This window comes from Acartia tonsa, chromosome 11, assembly GCF_053477335.1.
Source record: "Acartia tonsa isolate MP-2025a chromosome 11, ASM5347733v1, whole genome shotgun sequence".
Classification (NCBI taxonomy): domain Eukaryota; kingdom Metazoa; phylum Arthropoda; class Copepoda; order Calanoida; family Acartiidae; genus Acartia; species Acartia tonsa.
Genome location: NC_137270.1, coordinates 6,118,103 through 6,136,452, shown reverse-complemented (window position 1 = coordinate 6,136,452; position 18,350 = coordinate 6,118,103). Strand labels below are relative to the sequence as shown.

At 34.0% G+C, this 18,350-nt stretch overlaps 2 protein-coding genes across 4 annotated transcripts in view; both read right to left on the bottom strand.

The window, feature by feature from the left end:
- Positions 1-7,238, bottom strand: part of eIF2Bepsilon (eukaryotic translation initiation factor 2B subunit epsilon) — a 19,962-nt gene extending 12,724 nt beyond the window's left edge. Inside the window, exons 1-8 of the mRNA XM_080176931.1 lie at positions 7,104-7,238; positions 6,785-6,863; positions 6,097-6,156; positions 5,022-5,110; positions 4,516-4,586; positions 2,350-2,450; positions 1,978-2,036; positions 766-847 (exon numbers count right to left, since the gene is read on the bottom strand). Of these exons, the coding sequence (XP_080033057.1) occupies positions 766-847; positions 1,978-2,036; positions 2,350-2,450; positions 4,516-4,586; positions 5,022-5,110; positions 6,097-6,156; positions 6,785-6,863; positions 7,104-7,192 (630 nt within the window). The 5' untranslated portion in view covers positions 7,193-7,238. The remainder of the gene's footprint in view (positions 1-765; positions 848-1,977; positions 2,037-2,349; positions 2,451-4,515; positions 4,587-5,021; positions 5,111-6,096; positions 6,157-6,784; positions 6,864-7,103) is intronic.
- On the bottom strand, positions 7,192-18,350 carry LOC145332025 (uncharacterized). 3 transcript variants are annotated; one of them, XM_080176932.1, is made up of 13 exons: positions 18,294-18,350; positions 17,587-17,662; positions 16,930-16,967; positions 16,276-16,362; positions 15,602-15,703; positions 15,421-15,478; positions 14,748-14,840; positions 14,007-14,106; positions 11,742-11,810; positions 10,702-10,785; positions 9,745-9,890; positions 8,840-8,951; positions 7,192-7,847 (listed from the first exon to the last, which is right to left on the bottom strand). In XM_080176932.1, exons 1-13 carry the CDS (start codon positions 18,341-18,343, stop codon positions 7,792-7,794), a joined length of 1,071 nt encoding a protein of 356 aa, XP_080033058.1. In that variant the 5' UTR covers positions 18,344-18,350; the 3' UTR covers positions 7,192-7,791. The 3 variants fall into 3 exon arrangements, with proteins under 3 accessions (XP_080033058.1, XP_080033059.1, XP_080033060.1); XM_080176933.1 differs by having other exon boundaries at positions 18,303-18,350; XM_080176934.1 differs by having other exon boundaries at positions 18,274-18,332.

Genomic DNA, 18,350 nt, shown 5'->3' with positions numbered 1-18,350 from the left:
AGGTTTTTTTTTGTTTGTACCTTAAGATATTGATAACTACTTAACCGATTGATGTTCTCCATTTTATGAAAGCTTCTTATAGGCCCCTGGATAGTTATAGGCTATTTAATTGTATATGTAAGTTAGGTTTTAGGCTATTTTCCTTACTCCTTCATAATACAGATCTCCTAGATGCTAGGAGTACAGCCACTAGTATATTAAAAGAGGCTAAAAAAGCAGCCAGGCAGCAATCTGGCTGCCATGACTCATGGATGTAAGAATTAACAAAAATTCTACCATGGCTCAAAATCCCAACTGTAACAGACAACCAACTCTTTGAATACACGACGTTTTGAGTATACATTGTGTGGTGTCTCTTTTTGGCCAAAGCATTCCCCCTACTCTTAATATTCCACCATCTTATATAGCATATCTTTAGTTATTGCGTGGTTTAGGCAGATATTCAAACCCAATATCTCTCCGACACTAGTGTAGGAACTAAGTGTTACACTATTGTAGAGGGTTTACAACATAAGAAACAACTATTTATTTAAACTAGTGGCTATGTCCTTAGCATCAAGGGGATCTGTATTCTTAGATTTTAAAAAAATATCATAAAACTATTCCAATACTTGAATTTACCAATTAAATAGCCTAAAACCATCCTGTGACATGTGTGAAGCTTTTTTTAAGGAGAACTAAATTGTTACAGTATGTAGACAAAAAACCTTACTACTTTATATAATAGGATAAATATGATTAAGATTAGAACAATTAAATGTATACCTGGTCGTGTTGAAACAACTCAATAGGGAATAAAGTTGTCTTTGCATTGGATTTCTGGTAAAATAATACTTCATCACTTTCCCTAAATCAAGATATATGTGGTACACCTAGATGGCTAAAATAACAACTCCCTCCCTTTCAACCCCAACCCCATATCTCCTACTGGTTACATGTTATTAACCTATTAGACGACAATTTTCCCCCTGTCATAATATCCGCGTATATTTTACATCCATTTGTGTAGTAGATTGTTAAATTTTTATCTTACCTACAGAATCTTTAAATTTATTTGTTTAGCAAAGCATTTCAAAGGAAATATGTTTTAAAGAAAATAAGGTGGGGGGGGGGGGGGGGGGGTTTAATGCATCCATCTCGTAATCAGTGAGCAAATGGCACTTAGAATTCGAATTTCCATCTATATTTTTGCATGAGTAATCCTTGGTAGATCTATTTTCCCTAAATCGAACAAAAAGTTGGAAAAGTAACGGCTAACGGCTGGCGGCTCAGTCGTTTTGCCATTTGTTTGATATCTATATTGCAAATTAGTCACGAAACCTCTCTCAACATAATACTCTTTCTTACTCCAAAACGCTATCAAACGGTTCTAGACGGTAGCTGTTGGTACTAGAAGTTTTAAAATTGGTTATTGCTATCATTTAACATGAATTAAACCAAAAATATGTTTTAAAAAGTTGATTCCTACGTAATTGATGATGGATTTACCCTGAAAATAGGCAAAAACGGCTGAACGGCTGAGCCGCTAGCCGTTACTTTTCCAACTTTTTGTTCGATTTAGGGAAAATAGACCTACCAAGGATTACTCATGCAAAAGTTCAGATCGAAATTCGAATTCTAAGTGTCATTTGCTCACTAATTTCGAGATGGTTGCATTAAAAACCCCCCCTTATTAAAAAAAATAATAACTTTCCTTCTTGTTTGGGGGTGCTGCCACTTTTACAACTAGCAAAAATACAGCCACTTTGTATTTTTGACAAAAATTGGGTGTGTTGTTTGTAGTTGTACAATGTAAAATAGATTATAAAAAAGCAGATTTCTGGCAATAGTGTTGCTATGCTTTCTAAATTGTAAATATGTTTTTAAAAATCACCGTTCAAAGTTCGAAATAGATGAATTTAATTTTAAAATTCTCAAATCAACGATCACAATTATCCTTGAAAAGTCTAGAAAATTGGATGTAGAAAAAAAACTTACTTATCTGTTGCTAGAACCAGTTCAGAGCCTTTACATCTTAGGGGGTTGCCTTGGTACCCCTAGAACAAAATTCAAATTAATTCAAAAGAAGGATAGGTTATAAATCTATTACCCTTGATGATCACTCGACGAATTTTGTACGAATTAAATGACCGAGGGCTAGATCAACATCTAATTTAGTATTAAATATGTTCCTCCGATCCTTCGTAGTGGTAGTGATTGGAAATAATACATAAAGCTGACTTTGCACTATTTACCCCAACATGTACTCGTCCCAACTATTAATATCGTCGGATTTTTACTGCATTGTTCTTAATGGTCCAATTATGAGACTGTTTATCTAGTTCTTTATATTTATTGTTAATTACTAACCTTAGAATAGACAGAGGTCATAATTGCCTTTTTATCCTTGGCCATGATTTGTTTATGCTTAGCAAGATAAGGAGCAAGGTTCAGGTTGGATACAAGATCACCTAGAGATAACAAACTTTAGTTTTAGATTAATGGCGACTAAGATACTAGATGGTTTGGGTGCACTTGAGGATAAAAGGGTGGGTAGGATAAGTTAACCCTACCCTTTCAATTTTTATTTTATTTTAAATTTGGAAGAGTGGGGAGTATTTTTTTTTGCAGATTTTTCTTTTGAGGGTGTAGGAATCTTCCCCAAAATTAGTTCTAAACATTCCCGGGAACTGTAAGAAGCTTTGAAAAACAGTTAAGTCCAGCGGATGGCTAGATCCTTCGGTACAGACAGACAGACAGACACAGAGATGTTGTTACTTTACTAGCAGCTTTAATATAATAGCTAATGGTCTAATTGTTGAAACTTAACATTATTGGTTGTTATTTTATGTATCCACATAGCTACTAATCTCACAGAAGAAAAAATTCTGAACGTCCATTTAGGTAAGAGGTTTTGAGACATTTTTGTTGAATGGAAGGTCTGATTTTAAAATATTTTAAAAACTAATGCACAGTGAGCATAGGAATCCAATTTTGTGGAAAAAATTAATAACTTCCTTATTTTTCAACCAAATCAAACAATTTTTTTTTTAATTAAAAGGTTTTTATAGTACCTTTTACAGAATTAACAAGATTACCTCTTTCCCCCTCTCTAGATGATTGGGGGGTCAAAATATCACCCCCAAAAATTGGTTTTTGGTCGATTTTGACCCAGGCCACTTTGAATGGCCATCGCGGCCAGGGAAGTGATGGGAAAAAAATTGTGCAAAATAGCAAAGATGGGCAATGGCCCAGTGTGTCAGGTGACATGTGTCCCAGGCCTGTCAGCCAAGCAGTCTGGCCGCACTGGCATGCCAAAAATCCTCAAAAACTTAAATTTTTGACAATTTTTGCAACCTTTAACTGCGGCTGTCGGCCAAACGGCCGGTCAGACCACCTCCGGCCGCACACCCGCCAATCTGGCTTGGAATGACCTACAAAAAAGTGGTAATACACGTGGCTGCGCCACAAACACACGCCGCCCTGTGTGCAAAAAACACAACAAAAAATTGTCATTTTTTTGGTGTGCTAACTTTGCCGCCAATTAAAGGACGGAAGGCGGCCGGCAATTATATCTGACTTTTTCTGATTGCAGTTAGAGCCGGCCATTGTGGTTCTAAAGATACCTTTAGATTTCTGCTAGCCACTCCAGGAGGCCCTCAGGGTCCAATACACAATGGCATAGTAAAATTTTATTTTGAGGTGCTCTAACTTTTCCACCACTGGTGGGAAAATTTTATGCCATGATTTTTCGGAAAGGCATTTTGCCAGATTTTTACCCTGTAAAAGGATTTTTCTCTATAATGAAATCCAGCAACAAATTATATAAGAATTATACACTAAAAATAGCTTAAAACGACCTTTACAAAAATATCTACAGAGGTTAAGCAACTAAGTGAAAGTTGATAAGACCAATGGGATCCTCTTATATATTGCCTAATTAATGCTAGAACTTCATCCTAAAAATTTTCACCTCGTTGCTAAAAATATCAAGGTATTTGAATCAGAGCTTAAAAAAATATTCAATGTGCTTTTTTTTGCATTTTCACCAACTTTCTTTAATATGGATTTAAGAGTTTTTTTTTAAACAAAACTATTTAGTTTCTTGTTATCCAGCATTAGATAATTGCACGACGTTTCTAAAATGGTATTACATTACGTCCTAAGTTAATATTTGATTAAATGGCAAGTAAAACAAAAAAAAATTTAAAAATATTTTTTTTGGGAGATTTTTGTATCTAAATTTCGTGAATTCCAGGGTAACAACTTCAGAAGGCCATAAAAACTTTAATTTATTAAATTTTTCATTAATTTAAAATGGCAAACCTCCTCTAATATGATAAATTTTAACATGGACTTTTAAAATAATTGATTTTCTAAAGTTCGATTTTGGGCATAAATAATTTTTTCCACAAAGTTGGATTCCTGGGCTCACTGTGTAATGGTTATTGCTTTAACAGCTTGCATCTATGGTGGTTAGAGTTACATAATCTAGTTACGAAGAAGCTATGCTTTTACCAATGAAAATGAATCTACCTGAGACAAGAATAAAATCATGGCGTAGAATTCCTTTGTCATACAGGTCACGCATAGCGTCGCCAAAAGATCTTGAAAATGTAAAATAATGAATAGTTGCTAATGTTTTAAAAGTGCTTCAAAATGTTTCTATAGGTTGACTTTGTACGTCCGTACGGCGGGGACGGTTGTATATTTAAGATTTAAAACCCTGTATCGGAATTCCTAATATAAACGAAAAAGTTTCGCATAAAAGAATCGTCATTTCAATTATAAACTTTGTTTTAATGGGGTTTAGTTATGTTCACCAATTTACACATTTTTGTAAAAAGACTGCTGAAATTTGAAAAGGGAGTGAGCAAAATTAGCCTTAAACCATCAAGATAAATTTTTAAAAACTACTTATCCCGGGACCTATGTGAAGCTTCCCTAAAATGAATATATCAATCAGTTTAGTATTTAGCGAGATCTTAACCGACAAACAAAAAGAAACCCATTTTACAGAAGAATATAAGTAATATTTTTACCTACAATCTTCGTTGACAATTGAGCTGACAGTGAATGGAGCAGCTGAAAAGTTAGAATCCCATGGCGATGTTTTTAGCCAGCTTTTTACCTAACAAAATATTAATTCAGCTGTGGATTATTTAAGTTTCATTTTACATTATTTTTAAAATTAGAATATTTTATTTTGTTACAAAACTGGGGATACGAAATTTTGTATTTCAATTCTAGTTTTTAAAAGAAAAAGTTTCGGCCCCCTTTTACAAAGGGAAGTAGTTAGTCCAACAATAGCGTCGCCTTAGCAACACGTTAAAAATATTGGGAGGGTTGTATCCTCCACTGAAAGTTATAAACCTTTCAAAGACCTATGAGAAGCTACATTGTAAAGGAGAACCACTACTATGCAGCATCTGGTAAGAACCTTCGGTATAATTTGTCATAGTTTCTTAGAGTTTAAACCTAAAACTCCTGGAGAAATCGGCAAAAATCAAACAAACAAGGATGACAACATCCATAAAAGCGAAGCACTGAAACGGTAGGACAAACGGATATTAACACTTGTATAGTATCTGAACTGAAAAATCGGAACATAAATGTATAAATGTCGAATCAAAAGTAAATTTGTTGAAAAACTGATTAAAAATACGATAATGTTTATGGACATACTTACATTTTGGACTTGATTATAGAGTTGCTTCGCTTTAATATTGTTCTTTGTTGTCCCAGGAATCAATGTACCAAAAATCAGATCAAACGGATAAATAGAACACTTGAAAATTTGTTGTTAAAAAAGTAAAAAAATCAACATGTTTAAAATGGACGTACGGACATTCTGGTAATGATTATAGAGTTGCTACGCTTTCTAAATCGTACCCAACTACTACAGGAATCATCATGCAAAGTTTGAAAACGATAGGACAATTCTAACATGCCTAAATTAACGAATAAAAGCTATCTATCTCGGACGGACGTACGGACAGACCCTAGTTATAGAAAAGCTTCGCTTTTAACAATTCCTCGGTACAGACACACACATAGAGATCCTGTCACTTTATTGTTAGGATAATATAGAATAGCTGCATTACCAAAAAAACTGACCTTTGAAGAATTTGTAGTTAAATAAATGATAACATCTTGAACTCCACTTTTAGCTAAACACTGAAATATAATAGTTATTTATCGCATCGTATTATAGTCAGCTTTCCGTGGATATTTAAATGAAAAATTATAAAAGTAAAAACAGATTTTTTCCATTTCATGTCATAGTTATGTCATAATAGTTTAAATTCTTTTATAAGATGGTTGGATTTTAAGAATAAGTCAATGGCAGATAAATTGATGTACATCATCAATGATGATACACAAACCCCTCTGTAGATTGCAATTAGTAGTTGAATTTGGACACTCAACTTAATGAACCAACCAATCAGATCCAAGAATAGTTATTTCTCGTATCGCATTATAAACGGCTTTCCGCGGATATAGAATGTACAATCATAAGATTAAAACTAGTTTTAATCTTATGATTGTACATTTCTATATTCGTAGAAAACTGGATATAATACGATGCTAGACATAGTTTTTTCGTATTCATGAGAACCGGTTCCTTTCCACCGGATTCAAATGAATACGAGAAAAGTTCTTATAAGTTGTTAAGCCAACGAATAAGAAAACGTTACTCTAAAACTTTTGGTACTAGTATAATAAACAGCCCAATGTCCCCTCTATTTATTTCTACACTAGCTTATCACAAACTAACACACACACACTTGAATAACTTGTTCACCTGTAATGTATAATCAAGAAGAGGTCTGCCCGCCAAAGGTAACAGACAAGAAGGTCCATCTTTTGTCAAAGGAGCAAAACTAAAAAGAAGATGTAAAGTTTTCCAGGTTTTATTAAATAAAAATGCTTTATGAAGCTCTTAGTAGGTATTTGTTTTTAAAAATTACTTCTAAGAAAATAAGTGTATTATGAGAAAATTGTAATTATTTCACGATTCTTTTTATTCCTAATAATGTATAATTATTTTGGGATCTTTCACTTTTAACTAAATTCTTTTATAGAACATTTGTATAAAGTAAAGTATTCATGATGTGATGTACCTTGTATTAAAAGATTCACTGTTAAAGGAATCAGCTACAATTACTGCTTGGACCACGTCCTCCTTCTTCATCTCATCTTTATTCCCCATTTTATATCTGTAAATTTATTTTAAATATATAATTTAGGGGGTAGGGACTTATGTCACGTTCACTAATTCCGTGAATATTGTTTCATAGACAGACTACATGTTATTTCTTGATTTGTTATTTTGCACATTGTATAAGACAGCTTTGCACGGTTGGTAAAATGAAAAATTAAAAGATTACCTATTGATTTTATGATTTTTATTTTGATATCCCTAGAAAATTGGTTACAATACAATTCATGATTTTTAAGTTTGCCTCAAATACGTTTTCAATCCAGCAGTGTCGAAGCCATATTGGAAATTAAATTTTATTTATATTGTTTCTAACATATTTTTTTTATAATTACCTATGGGTTCCTATTTTGATTTAGCTCTATAGACCTCACCTGGATCCTATTCCTGGTGGTGAGAATCTTTCCAGGTAAGATTTAATAACGAGGCCGGACTGGATATCAGATTTCTCAAATTAATTTCTGTTTCTTTTTTCATGTTTAATCACCATCACAACAGGGTGTATATTTTTATAAGCTTGCACTTCTTAGGAGGAGGGGGGGGGGGTATATAGTAATATGTACCACTGCCTCACAAATAAATATAATGTATCACAGCTCAACTAGTGGTTTGTTCAAAGGTTCATAATTTTCTTGCCTCCATAAACCTAAAATATAAAGTTGTTGTAAAATATTTATTTGTCCATCAATAACTCGCTAACCACTGAATCGATCGAATCAGTCACATAGCTTCTGGCATGGCAACTATAAACGACTGTTTACGTTTGGCACTTTCTTTTCTACTTTTACAAAATAGAGACACATTTCATTTTTATTGGATTTTTTTTTGAAGGAATGATTTTGTTTTTGAGTGACCATAATTATCAGTGATCTAAAGGGGTAGCCCATACATTGATGTACACCCCCAATGATGATACACAAATTTTCCCCTGTTGTATATTACAAAACGTTATTATAAAACTTTAGGGAATAGTATAATAAACAGCTCAAGGTCCCCTCCCTTTCTGAGTTGTTATTGATATTTTAAGATTCTTATTGAACAGGGGGGGGGGGGGGGGGGGAAGTTTTGACACATTTGCGTAAACCTGGCACCTAGGCTTTATCTTTGGACTGAGAGGATAGGTTATTGATGATAAAATCATTCTTATATGATGAATTTCACGAAGTTTTAAGATTTTTTGGATAGGCCTCCAGGTTCCGGAGCTCCAGGCCTCCAGGTGGTCTCTGTACAGGTAAAAATGAAAAAGAAAAAAAAATTTAAGTTACAAATCAACTTATAAAGCAAAATATGCATCTTTTTTCTTCAAATATGTGATTAATATTAAAAAAGATGCATATTTTGTTTTATAAGTTGACCTGTAACTTTGAAATTTTTTTTTTTTTTTTTTCATTTTTACCTGCACAGAGACCACCTGGAGAACCTGGAGCTCCGGAACCCGGAGGCCTATCCAAAAAATCTTAAAATTTCGTGAAATTCATCATATAAGAATGATTTTATCATTAATAACCTATCCTCTCAGTCCAAAGATAAAGCCTAGGTGCCAGGTTTACGCAAATGTGTCAAAACTCCCCCCCCCCCCCCACCTTGACTTTTGACCTGTCTACCATCGTTAAAGAGTACTTCTAACACAAATCTTACCTATTTCATATGCATATTTTTGTAATTCTTCGTGTTCAGTAATATGAATTGGTCTGTCAATATCTTCATATTTTGTGAACCCTTCTCTAGCTCGAGTTTCTCCCTTTCCAACCTACAAAACATAACAAATGTGTCAATTTAAGTAACACAAAAAGGGGAAACGGGTTAAATAAATTGAGTCAGACAAACCATTAAAGTTAATCAATAGAGGAGGAAGGTGTTAAATAAATATTAAACTGTGTCAGACAATCCATTAAAGTGAAACAATAGAGGGGGAATGGGGAATGACTGTATGTCCCCCTCGTTGACCCTGTGCCGACTTTCAATTGGGTCTTTGACTATCAACCAATAGGATCTGGATTATATACATACTTATACATTCATTGACAATCCAAATTATTTCGAAAAAAATCCGCCATTCTTATGTTGCAAAACCCGTGAAAACACCTATTTTTATATTTAAAACTATAATTTTGATAAACGAGGAATTGCACTTATCTTAAAAAATTGACATTAGATAGGCTAGGCTATGTTAAGTTGGGGTTTTTATATAAGGGGGGGGGGGTAAATGCAACCATCTCGTAATCAATGAGCAAATGGCACTTAGAATTCGAATTTCGATCTGAACTTTTGCATGAGTAATCCTTGGAAGGTATATTTTCTCTAAATCGAACAAAAAGTTGGAAAAGTAACGGCTTGGTTGCATTAAACTCCCCTCCCCCCCCCCCGGCCCCTTAGTTTAAGGATATGGTTTATTTTAGGAGCTTTGGTGCAATCCCGTGTGGGTTGAAGCCCTTTGATACAAGCTGATAAAAACATTGATTTGCGGGGTCAGTAAAGGGTTAATGAGTTTATCACCATTGTCCCTTCCTCCCTGGATATTACCCAAGAAAGGTTATAAATACCTTAAACGTAGGTCTGTATTGTTCCATAATATTAACGTAGGTGTCTGTAGATATTTCATCAGCTAAGAACTTTAGAATTTGTTTCCCTTCGTCTACTAGCCCCGGCATTACGAGATGACGCACTAACAGCCCTTGCTTTGCCAATCCTGAAATTATGAATTTAAAAAACAGTTTGTCATAATACCGTAAAACTACAGAGATCTAAAGAGATAAGACAATGGCCGATAGATTGTTGTACATCCTCAATGAATATACTTCAAATTACCACTTCAGTAAATTTAGGGACTAATGTAATAAACCGTCCAATGTCCCCTCTCTCCCTGGTAAAACTAAGTGCATAGTAATGGATATATACAGAGATGGAAAAAAACAGTTTTTTTTTAAAAAGAACAAACCAGTTTGTTTTTTTTGGTTTAAACCAGTTTTTTTTGATAAAAACCAGGTTTTTTTTGGTTTTTTTAATAATATCCAAATTATAGGCCTGTCCCCCCCCCTCTTTTTCTCACCCCCCAAACGGGAGGTGCCCAATTCTGCCCAAAAGGACCCGAAAATGGGCAGCCCAAAACCGCCCGCGCAAAAGCGCCCGCCCGATTTGACAACCCTGGATGATACGGTAATTTAGGTTTTTGACAGTTATTTACTGTATTATCTACGTTATGAAAAGATATAACTGGAAAGATAGGCCGTTGTATAAATATTTTTAAAAAAACCATCCCCACCTTGTTTTTTTTTAAGCTTGTTTTTTTTGGTTTAAACCAAGTGGTTTTTTTATGCCATCTCTGGATATATAATATGTGGATAATATAACAGGGGAAGTTTTGTTTTCAATTTCAACACCAAGACATTTATAAAGCCTTCCTTAAATGGAGAACACAATCTGTTCAGTAGGTATCGAAATCTTAAGCTACAGACAGAAAACCTTTTATATTTTATATTATAGAATAGGTAGTGTATTACCATTATGATCAAATATAAGGTCTCCAACTTGTCTATGCATTTCTTTAATCACAGCCTTTGTTACTTCGGGATAATCTTTAGCCTGATTATTTAGGCCTTCATTTCAATGTTGTAATGTTGATTGAGGTCAGGGATCTTAAGGGAAAAGACAATGGATGATAAATTGATTTACAATATAAAAAATCCCCAATTGTGATAAACAAAATTACAACTTCAGAAACTTTAAATGATTGGTAGAATTGTTTGGAAACTGCTAGTTTGAACTAACTCATCAAGATTAGTACTCATAGTTTTATACCAACAAGTGAAAGAACATTTTTATAGCCATTGTGTATTAGTATAATTTACCTGGATCTACTGCAGTTCACGGTAAAATATTATGGGTATTCCAGATTATTTGTAGGCCTTCTTATGCTGCTTAAAACAGTGTGCGGGCATGATCTGTACGATCAGCCGTTTGGCAGCTAGCAGCCTTTAAAATTCATAGATTTTTGGCAATATTCGTTACCAGCAATATTTTACCGTGAACTGCAGTAGACCTATTTACCTACAGTCTAATGTCCTCTCCTTCCCTGACTATAATGCTCTTATGTAAGAGCAAGAAAAACAATTTTAGGATATGAAGTAATATTTCTAAGTGCCCATAACACTGTGATAATACTTTAAATAATCCCCCTCCTTTAAACTCTCGTAGTGCAAAATATTCTACTAACGGCTACACACCTTGAAGCCTCTAGGGGCATGTACAATGTTTTCTTTTCAATCTATGTTAAGATCAGCTGTTTACCAAAAATATTTTTTCGCAGCTATGGGTAAATTTGTTTTTTTGGCAATTCCTTCCAAAAAATAGCTAAAAACCTTCCCAAGCCTGTGAGATGATAACTGTCAAGGAGAACCAAATCAGTTCAGTAGTTAGCGATATCCTTCGGTACAAACAGACAGACAGACAGACAGACAGACAAACACAGAGATCCTGTTATTTTATTAAAGAATAAACAGAGCAGTCGTTTGATGAATATAAATGAAGGCTTAACATTCCTTGCAGAGTCGCTGGCTGGTTTCTGGGGTCCAGAATTTGAAATCTGGCATATAAATATCAACTATTCCATCTAGATAAAAATAAAACTTTTTGATTTATTCGATAATAGCAGTTATGCCCCTAGCATCTATAGGAGTGAGTCCAGAGCTGGATCTTTAAATCATTTTAATGGTGATTTAGATCGGGGTGCGCCAAATTTCAGCCAATCACAGCGCGTTATTTTAAAAATGCCGCACTGTGATTGGCTGAAATTCGGCGCACCCCGATCTAAATCACCATTAAAATGATTTAAAGAATCAGCTCAGTATAAAACCATAATTTTAGAGACTTCAATTTAGAAACAAATTGCCTAAAAACAGTCTTACGTGCATATCAGAATTTAAATTAAATTGTTATTTTCTGATCTTGTTATACTTACTACCATATTAACAGCAAAACTGTGTAATTTTGTAAAAGATAATTTTCTTTTACATGAGACTGTGTACTTGCAAAGACAGATGACCATATGTCATACAAATCCAAGACTAACTTTCGATAACTAGTGCCTTTTTTTCATGTAAGCTTTACATAGCTACCGTTGAAGGTTTTAGGCCTCTGTATTTTCAGATTTAAGTCTTGTGCCCATTCGACACATGGTTTTAAGCTATTTTTCTAGCCCCTAGAGCACAGTGGGATCTTTTGAAAAAAATCGGGACATCCAAAAAATTTAAAATTGACTTTTATCTATCCTAGGAATTAATAATGGCTGTAAGTAGACAGCTAGAAAAGAAATTTTTAAAAAATATTCATTTTTGGCGGATTTATGCCATTTTTAAAAAAGGTAGTGAAAAATTTCTTTTCAGTTTTGATGATTTTCCAGATTTTTTTACACAATTTTTTCAAAGCAACAAAAAATACATTTGTGTTCATCTTATGAAAATAATTTTTGATTGAGGTACTTTTCAGATACCTGTACCAATGTCTAATTAAAGAAAAAATTTTAAAAAATATTTTTTTGGTGGTGTAAATTGACATTTTGTAAGAAAATTTCACCAAAAATATTAAGATTTTTAACCCCAAAAAATCAGTTTTCTCCATTTTACACAAAAACGGACAGGAGGCCCCGGGTTTTGCAATAATAATATCAATATACAACATGTATTGTGTATTAAACAGTTTTCACAACCTGGGGCCTCTTGTCCGTTTTTGAGTAAATGAGCATTTTATATTGCATGGTTTGAACAATTTTGTTCTTGTTAATTTCAAATTTTCCCCCGTTAGAGGGGGAAGGAGTCATTTTAGAGCCCAAAGTCATCTATGCAATGTTTTCTAACTTTTTGAGGCGGAACTTTCTTTACTTCTGCATTATTTGCCTCCGGCCAACCGTTACCCCGTTATTTGCCGCCGTTGGCGAGATTTTTAACGATTTTTGCCGTTCTCGCGGTTTTAATGGACATTTAAGGGTTTAAGGAGTCGTTAAATAAAAATGACTTATAAATAATTTTATTTTAGCAATTAAATTTGCTAAATTTCATGTGTTTTAAAAAAACTTGTATTTCTAACTGGTTTTGGTCCAGCAGAAATTTAAATGTGCGAATTAATTATAATATTGCAAAAACATTATATACGCATCAGAGAGAGAGAGAGAGAAATATACGTTTGAGAGAGAATATAATATTAGTAATTATGTTTATATTCTTATACAAACTTTAAATGAAGATAGCTAGACTTAGAATAAAGGTATTAACACAAAATCAAAAGTGTTTTGAAAATTATGTTATTGTTGTTTATATCTGTAAAAAAAACATTTGAAAACATGCCTTATAAGTGTCCTATTTTACTTATACTGGACCTACCTAAAAATGCCGGGACTCAAACTGGGTGCACCTGACGCTATATTCATGTTCACAAACATTGTTTGCATTGAAGAAATATTTACATAGACGTTGATTTTGTTAAAATATTCCTATCTTAACTAAAGTTATGAAGTTTTATAGATTTTTTAAAAATAGGGTAGCTTCGCTCCTCCAAAACAGCAAGACGTACATACCAAATGCACACTAGAAGTTAACTGGAGCAAAATTTATGTTATTTTTGAGTTAAAGCAAAAGAAATTACATCATTTCGTCAAATACAAGCTTTTTTATTGATGTTTACTTTTGTCTACCCTTAATGTCCCGTTTTTTGGCAAAAGATCCTACTGTGCTAGAGGCTAGGCGCGTAACAAATTGTAAATTTATGAGATATAGCTTTGCCTTTCCAAGCTAAAAAAAAAACTATTTTTTACCTAAAAGTTGCAGAGATTTAACAGAATCATAACTAGAGGTGTTGTAAACGATTGGAAGGTTTAGTCCCATTTCGACTGCACAATATATTGCTTCTATTACCTAAATAATAGATATTATGTCATGTAAAAAAATGTCGACAATTGGTCAATTCGTTAACCAATACACAAATTAACTCTACAGCTAGTGCCTTTCCGTTAGTACCTTTCTAGAAACCTAAACACTTCTCTCTAATTCATCCAAAGTAAAAAATAATTTTAGCAGATAAATATTTTTGTCACCTATGATTCAATTCCATAATGAGTATCTTCTGTAAAAAAAATGTGAACATTTTTAAAACAATAATGTGATCGGAGTGTACCTACACTGTTCCTATTGGTCCAATTAAATGACTGAGTATCTAGACTTACTATATTTATCAGGGGTGTATTGTATATTCTGCAAGGGATCCCTGGCTGAAGGGGGGTGGGGTGTGAAATGAAAAACATGTGAGATGGAAAGAAATGAATATTCACTGAAGAAAAAAATCCCACTTCACCCTTCTTGGGGACAAAAAATATGTAGTAGGGGTAAAAATGAGTAAAATAAAGAGTACCTACCTACTGAAAACATTTTTCGATTCCCTCCTGCCTCTTATGGGTAAAAACTATTTTTTTTTTTTTTGGGGGGGGGGGGGATCTTGCAGCCGGGGAAAAAAAGAATTTTGTGTAAAATATACACCCCTGATATTTATAATTATTGACCTGTGGAACAACATGTTCTGGAGTAACAAAATTAATATTGTGACATTTGGTTTCTTCTTGTAGCTTCAACATCAGGTCTGCTATCTCTTCTGGCTAAACAGGGGGGAGAAATTATTTTTATGCAGTGAGGGAGGGGACATTGGGCTCTTTATTACACTATTCCCAAAGTTTTATTATAACGTTTTCTTATTAGTTGGCTTAAAAACCACGAGGAATCATTTATTCGAGTGTCCAAACGATTCAACCACTAATTGTAATTAAAGAAGGGGTAATTTTGTGTATCATAATTGGAAATGTACATCGTTTTATCGGCCATTGTCTTACCCTAATTCAGAGTTCCCTTAATCAAAGCAGTGCGGTGCACAATGATTTTCCAGGGGGCTGAAAAAAGGGTAAGGTAGTTCTACCCAATTTCATATTTTAGAATGTGGTAACATTCTCATACCCCCCCCCCTTCTTCTCGTCTATATAGTAATTTTCTTTTGCATATGAATTGCAAAGAGTTGGATGTTTATTGTTTATACTTGAATTTAATGAAATAAAAACCAATAAATTGTGGTATTTTTACAGTTAAAGATTTTCATTACCATTCCAGTTTTGGGCTTATAGTAAACAAAAATCAACCCTTAATGCTCAAACTTGTGAGCACACCACGCCCTGGTTTTATATTTACCTTTAAATCCCAGCCTTGCTTTTTCTGACTTATGTCCCAGTTCTGACAAAACACACATCTAAAATATACAATCCTAAGGTTAAACATTTCATACCTAGACAAAATGAATTGAAAATCATTGCTAAAATCGAAATATATCTTCATGTCCTGAAATAGTCTATTTGAATATAAGAAGACGAACCTTAAATTGCATAGTCCAAAAAATATGGTGCCAGAACCATTCCAGCCCTGAAGTACTGACTCCTCACCAAAGTGGGGAAACGCTGAACTCACAACAGCATACCTGAAATTGTTCAGACTTAAGACTGCCCAATCCCATTAAAAAATGTGTCCCATTCCACCCTCCTTAATCTTAGGGAGATGAGGACTGTATAAATTATCAAAAGTATTCCCTTGTTTAATTTTTACAGATACCCAGTTACATTTTTTATTTACTTGAATGATCTTGCGCAATTTGTTTTATTATTACGACATACATGTATTTTATAATATTCTTTATGAAAGCTTTAGAAATTTTTTTCTAGGAAGCTAGCTTTGAATAAGTAATATGTTGGTGTGCATTCACTTCCACAAATAATTATTAAACTATTATTCTTTACTATTTTTTCTTTGGAGAACAATTAAAGTTGAAGAACAAACGGGGACCCTTTGACGACTTTCAATTGGGTCCTTGAATATCAGCAAATATAATAGCTAACATAGCCAAGTCGCTACAAAAGGGCAGAAAACAATATGCTTGCAGACGAAAAAGTTCCCAACCAGTACTTGGTATGTTATGCATCTAAACTTATACATTTATTTGGGAACATACAGCTTGCAGAAGTAATAGTCCACCTAAAATATAATATAAGATACCTGCCTGTGTTGCAGGCACCCTTCTTATCCTCCAGTCTGTTAACTCCACAGTTTCGGGGACACATATAGCAATCCTTCAATTCTTCCCTGAAAAAGAAAACGATTTTGAGACGCGTAAATAATTGTAGATGAAAAGATTAATGGTGAAATTTAAAATAAGGGGTGGTGGGGTAGTTTTTTCTTTGTTTGTTTATTTATTTAGGTTAGGACACCGCAGTTATAGACCTCACAGGGTTAAGACCCCCAACTAATTTAACCGCTGAACCGATATGTTTCTACTTAAAAGGGAAGGTTTATAACTATTTGGGGGGAGGGTATCACCACCCACCCAAGATAAATCGCCCGTAGAAAAATATGACCCCAAAATTAAAAAAGAGGGTTGCCCCTTCTCCCTTACTTCAATTGCCCCTAGAGGCTAGTATTACATAAAGTAGTAAAGTTAGTCCATTTACTAACATCTCAATCGCTTGAATTTCCATTTAAGGGAAGCTTAAAATAGGTCCCCTGATGGTTTTAGGCTATCTTATTCATAAATAAAATCTTCGGATGGTTTATCCCTACCCCTCTATGTATTTGTACAAAGATCAGAGATTCGAAGGGCACAGCCTCTCCTAAGTTATAGAGAAGCTGCGCTTTGTAAAATAATATGTATACATTGCCATTTCCACTCTTTCTTTAAGCATTCCAGATCTTTTAAAAATAATCAGTTTTATTCAAACAGAAAGAAAAAATAGTAGGCTCTTATCATTGAAGGGGGGTGGCAAAAGTGACACTTTTTGAAACCAAAACTAAAAGTCAAATGAACTCAACTAAAAAAAGAGTTGCAGGTCTGACATTTTGCATGGCAGTTGCTTTATAGGGGTACAATATGGAACTGTGAAGAAACGGCGTCGCAACCGCCGAAAACTGCCGAGAAAAGGCAAAAAAAAATTCGGCGGGAAACGGCGGTTTTCGGCGGTTGCGCCGCCGTTTCTTCACAGTTCCATATTTTACCCCTTTAAAGCAACTGCCATGCAAAATCTCAGACCTGTAACTCTTTTTTTTAGTTGAGTTCCTTTGTTGACTTTTAGTTTTGGTTTCAAAAAGTGTCACTTTCGCCCCCCCCCCCCTTGTTCTTCATTAGAATAAGAAAGTTTTTTTTTTGAGTTATAAAAAACTCATTTTATATTGTCATTGTAACCTTTTCATTTTAAATAACACTGTGACTTTACACTCTGTTAAACAACAAAATGTTTTATTAAGACGACTCTTTCAAAATGGCAGAAGAAAGGAATTACTTAAATTCTAATATCTTTGAATAAAACCAGTCCTGTAGGCTTTAAGCGCCATGGGTTGATAGTCAGAAACCAGGAAAGGTGGAGCCAGGTATAAGTTTCTTTCACCCGACCTATATAAAGGGTTTAGGTGGATTTGAAACAGGGAAGCTTTTCTAAATTTTTTAGTCGTCTATGGATGGATAGCAAAGATCATCAATTAAGGTATGTTTAGAACTGTCGATTTCATGATGATAATTACACTGATTTTTATAATGTTTATTCCAAGGACGATTAGGCCCTTTCCAATAAGCGAAGCATCTTTATAATAACGTTTAAGTATGTGACTTAAAAAATATAATTGCCCTTTTTTCAAGTTCGCTAGTCTCCGATTTGTTGAGCTTCGCTTTTATGGAGTCATGGTTGTTATTAAGTTCACTTATTAATTTTCACTCTTGGATCAGAGCAAATCATATTTTATAACAGTCAAGTAGAGTCCTTGAAACACTTTAATGATGGAAACGTAACAATGTTGTTATTTCAAGCGCATAATGATAATAGCAAGAGTTTTATATCCAGTCCATATTCGGGCGAAATGTGTTACTCACTATAAGGACTGACGAATAAAACGTTGTGCAATCAAAGGTTTAATAGAACGATTATTTAAAGTATATGACGATACTGCCTTTTAAAAATATGTCAATAATATCTAGGTATGTGTTATGAGAGTTAAAAGAAAACGGACCAGCACTAATTTCTAATTACCACACATGCCTTTTAGATAGGAATTTTAGTAAGTTTCTTTGGAGTTGCATTTTAAGG

What these genes read in the sequence shown, in the direction of transcription:
- LOC145332025 (XM_080176932.1), bottom strand. Translation starts at nt 18,343, where the DNA reads ATGCAACTCCAAAGAAACTTACTAAAATTCCTATCTAAAAGGCATGTG. An exon ending in CCATGGCGCTTAAAGCCTAC is followed by an intron (nt 16,968 to 17,586) that starts AGGACTGGTTTT and finishes ATTATTTTTAAA; the next exon opens with AGATCTGGAATGCTTAAAGA. An exon ending in GAAAGAGTGGAAATGGCAAT is followed by an intron (nt 16,363 to 16,929) that starts GTATACATATTA and finishes TTTCTTTTTCAG; the next exon opens with GGAAGAATTGAAGGATTGCT.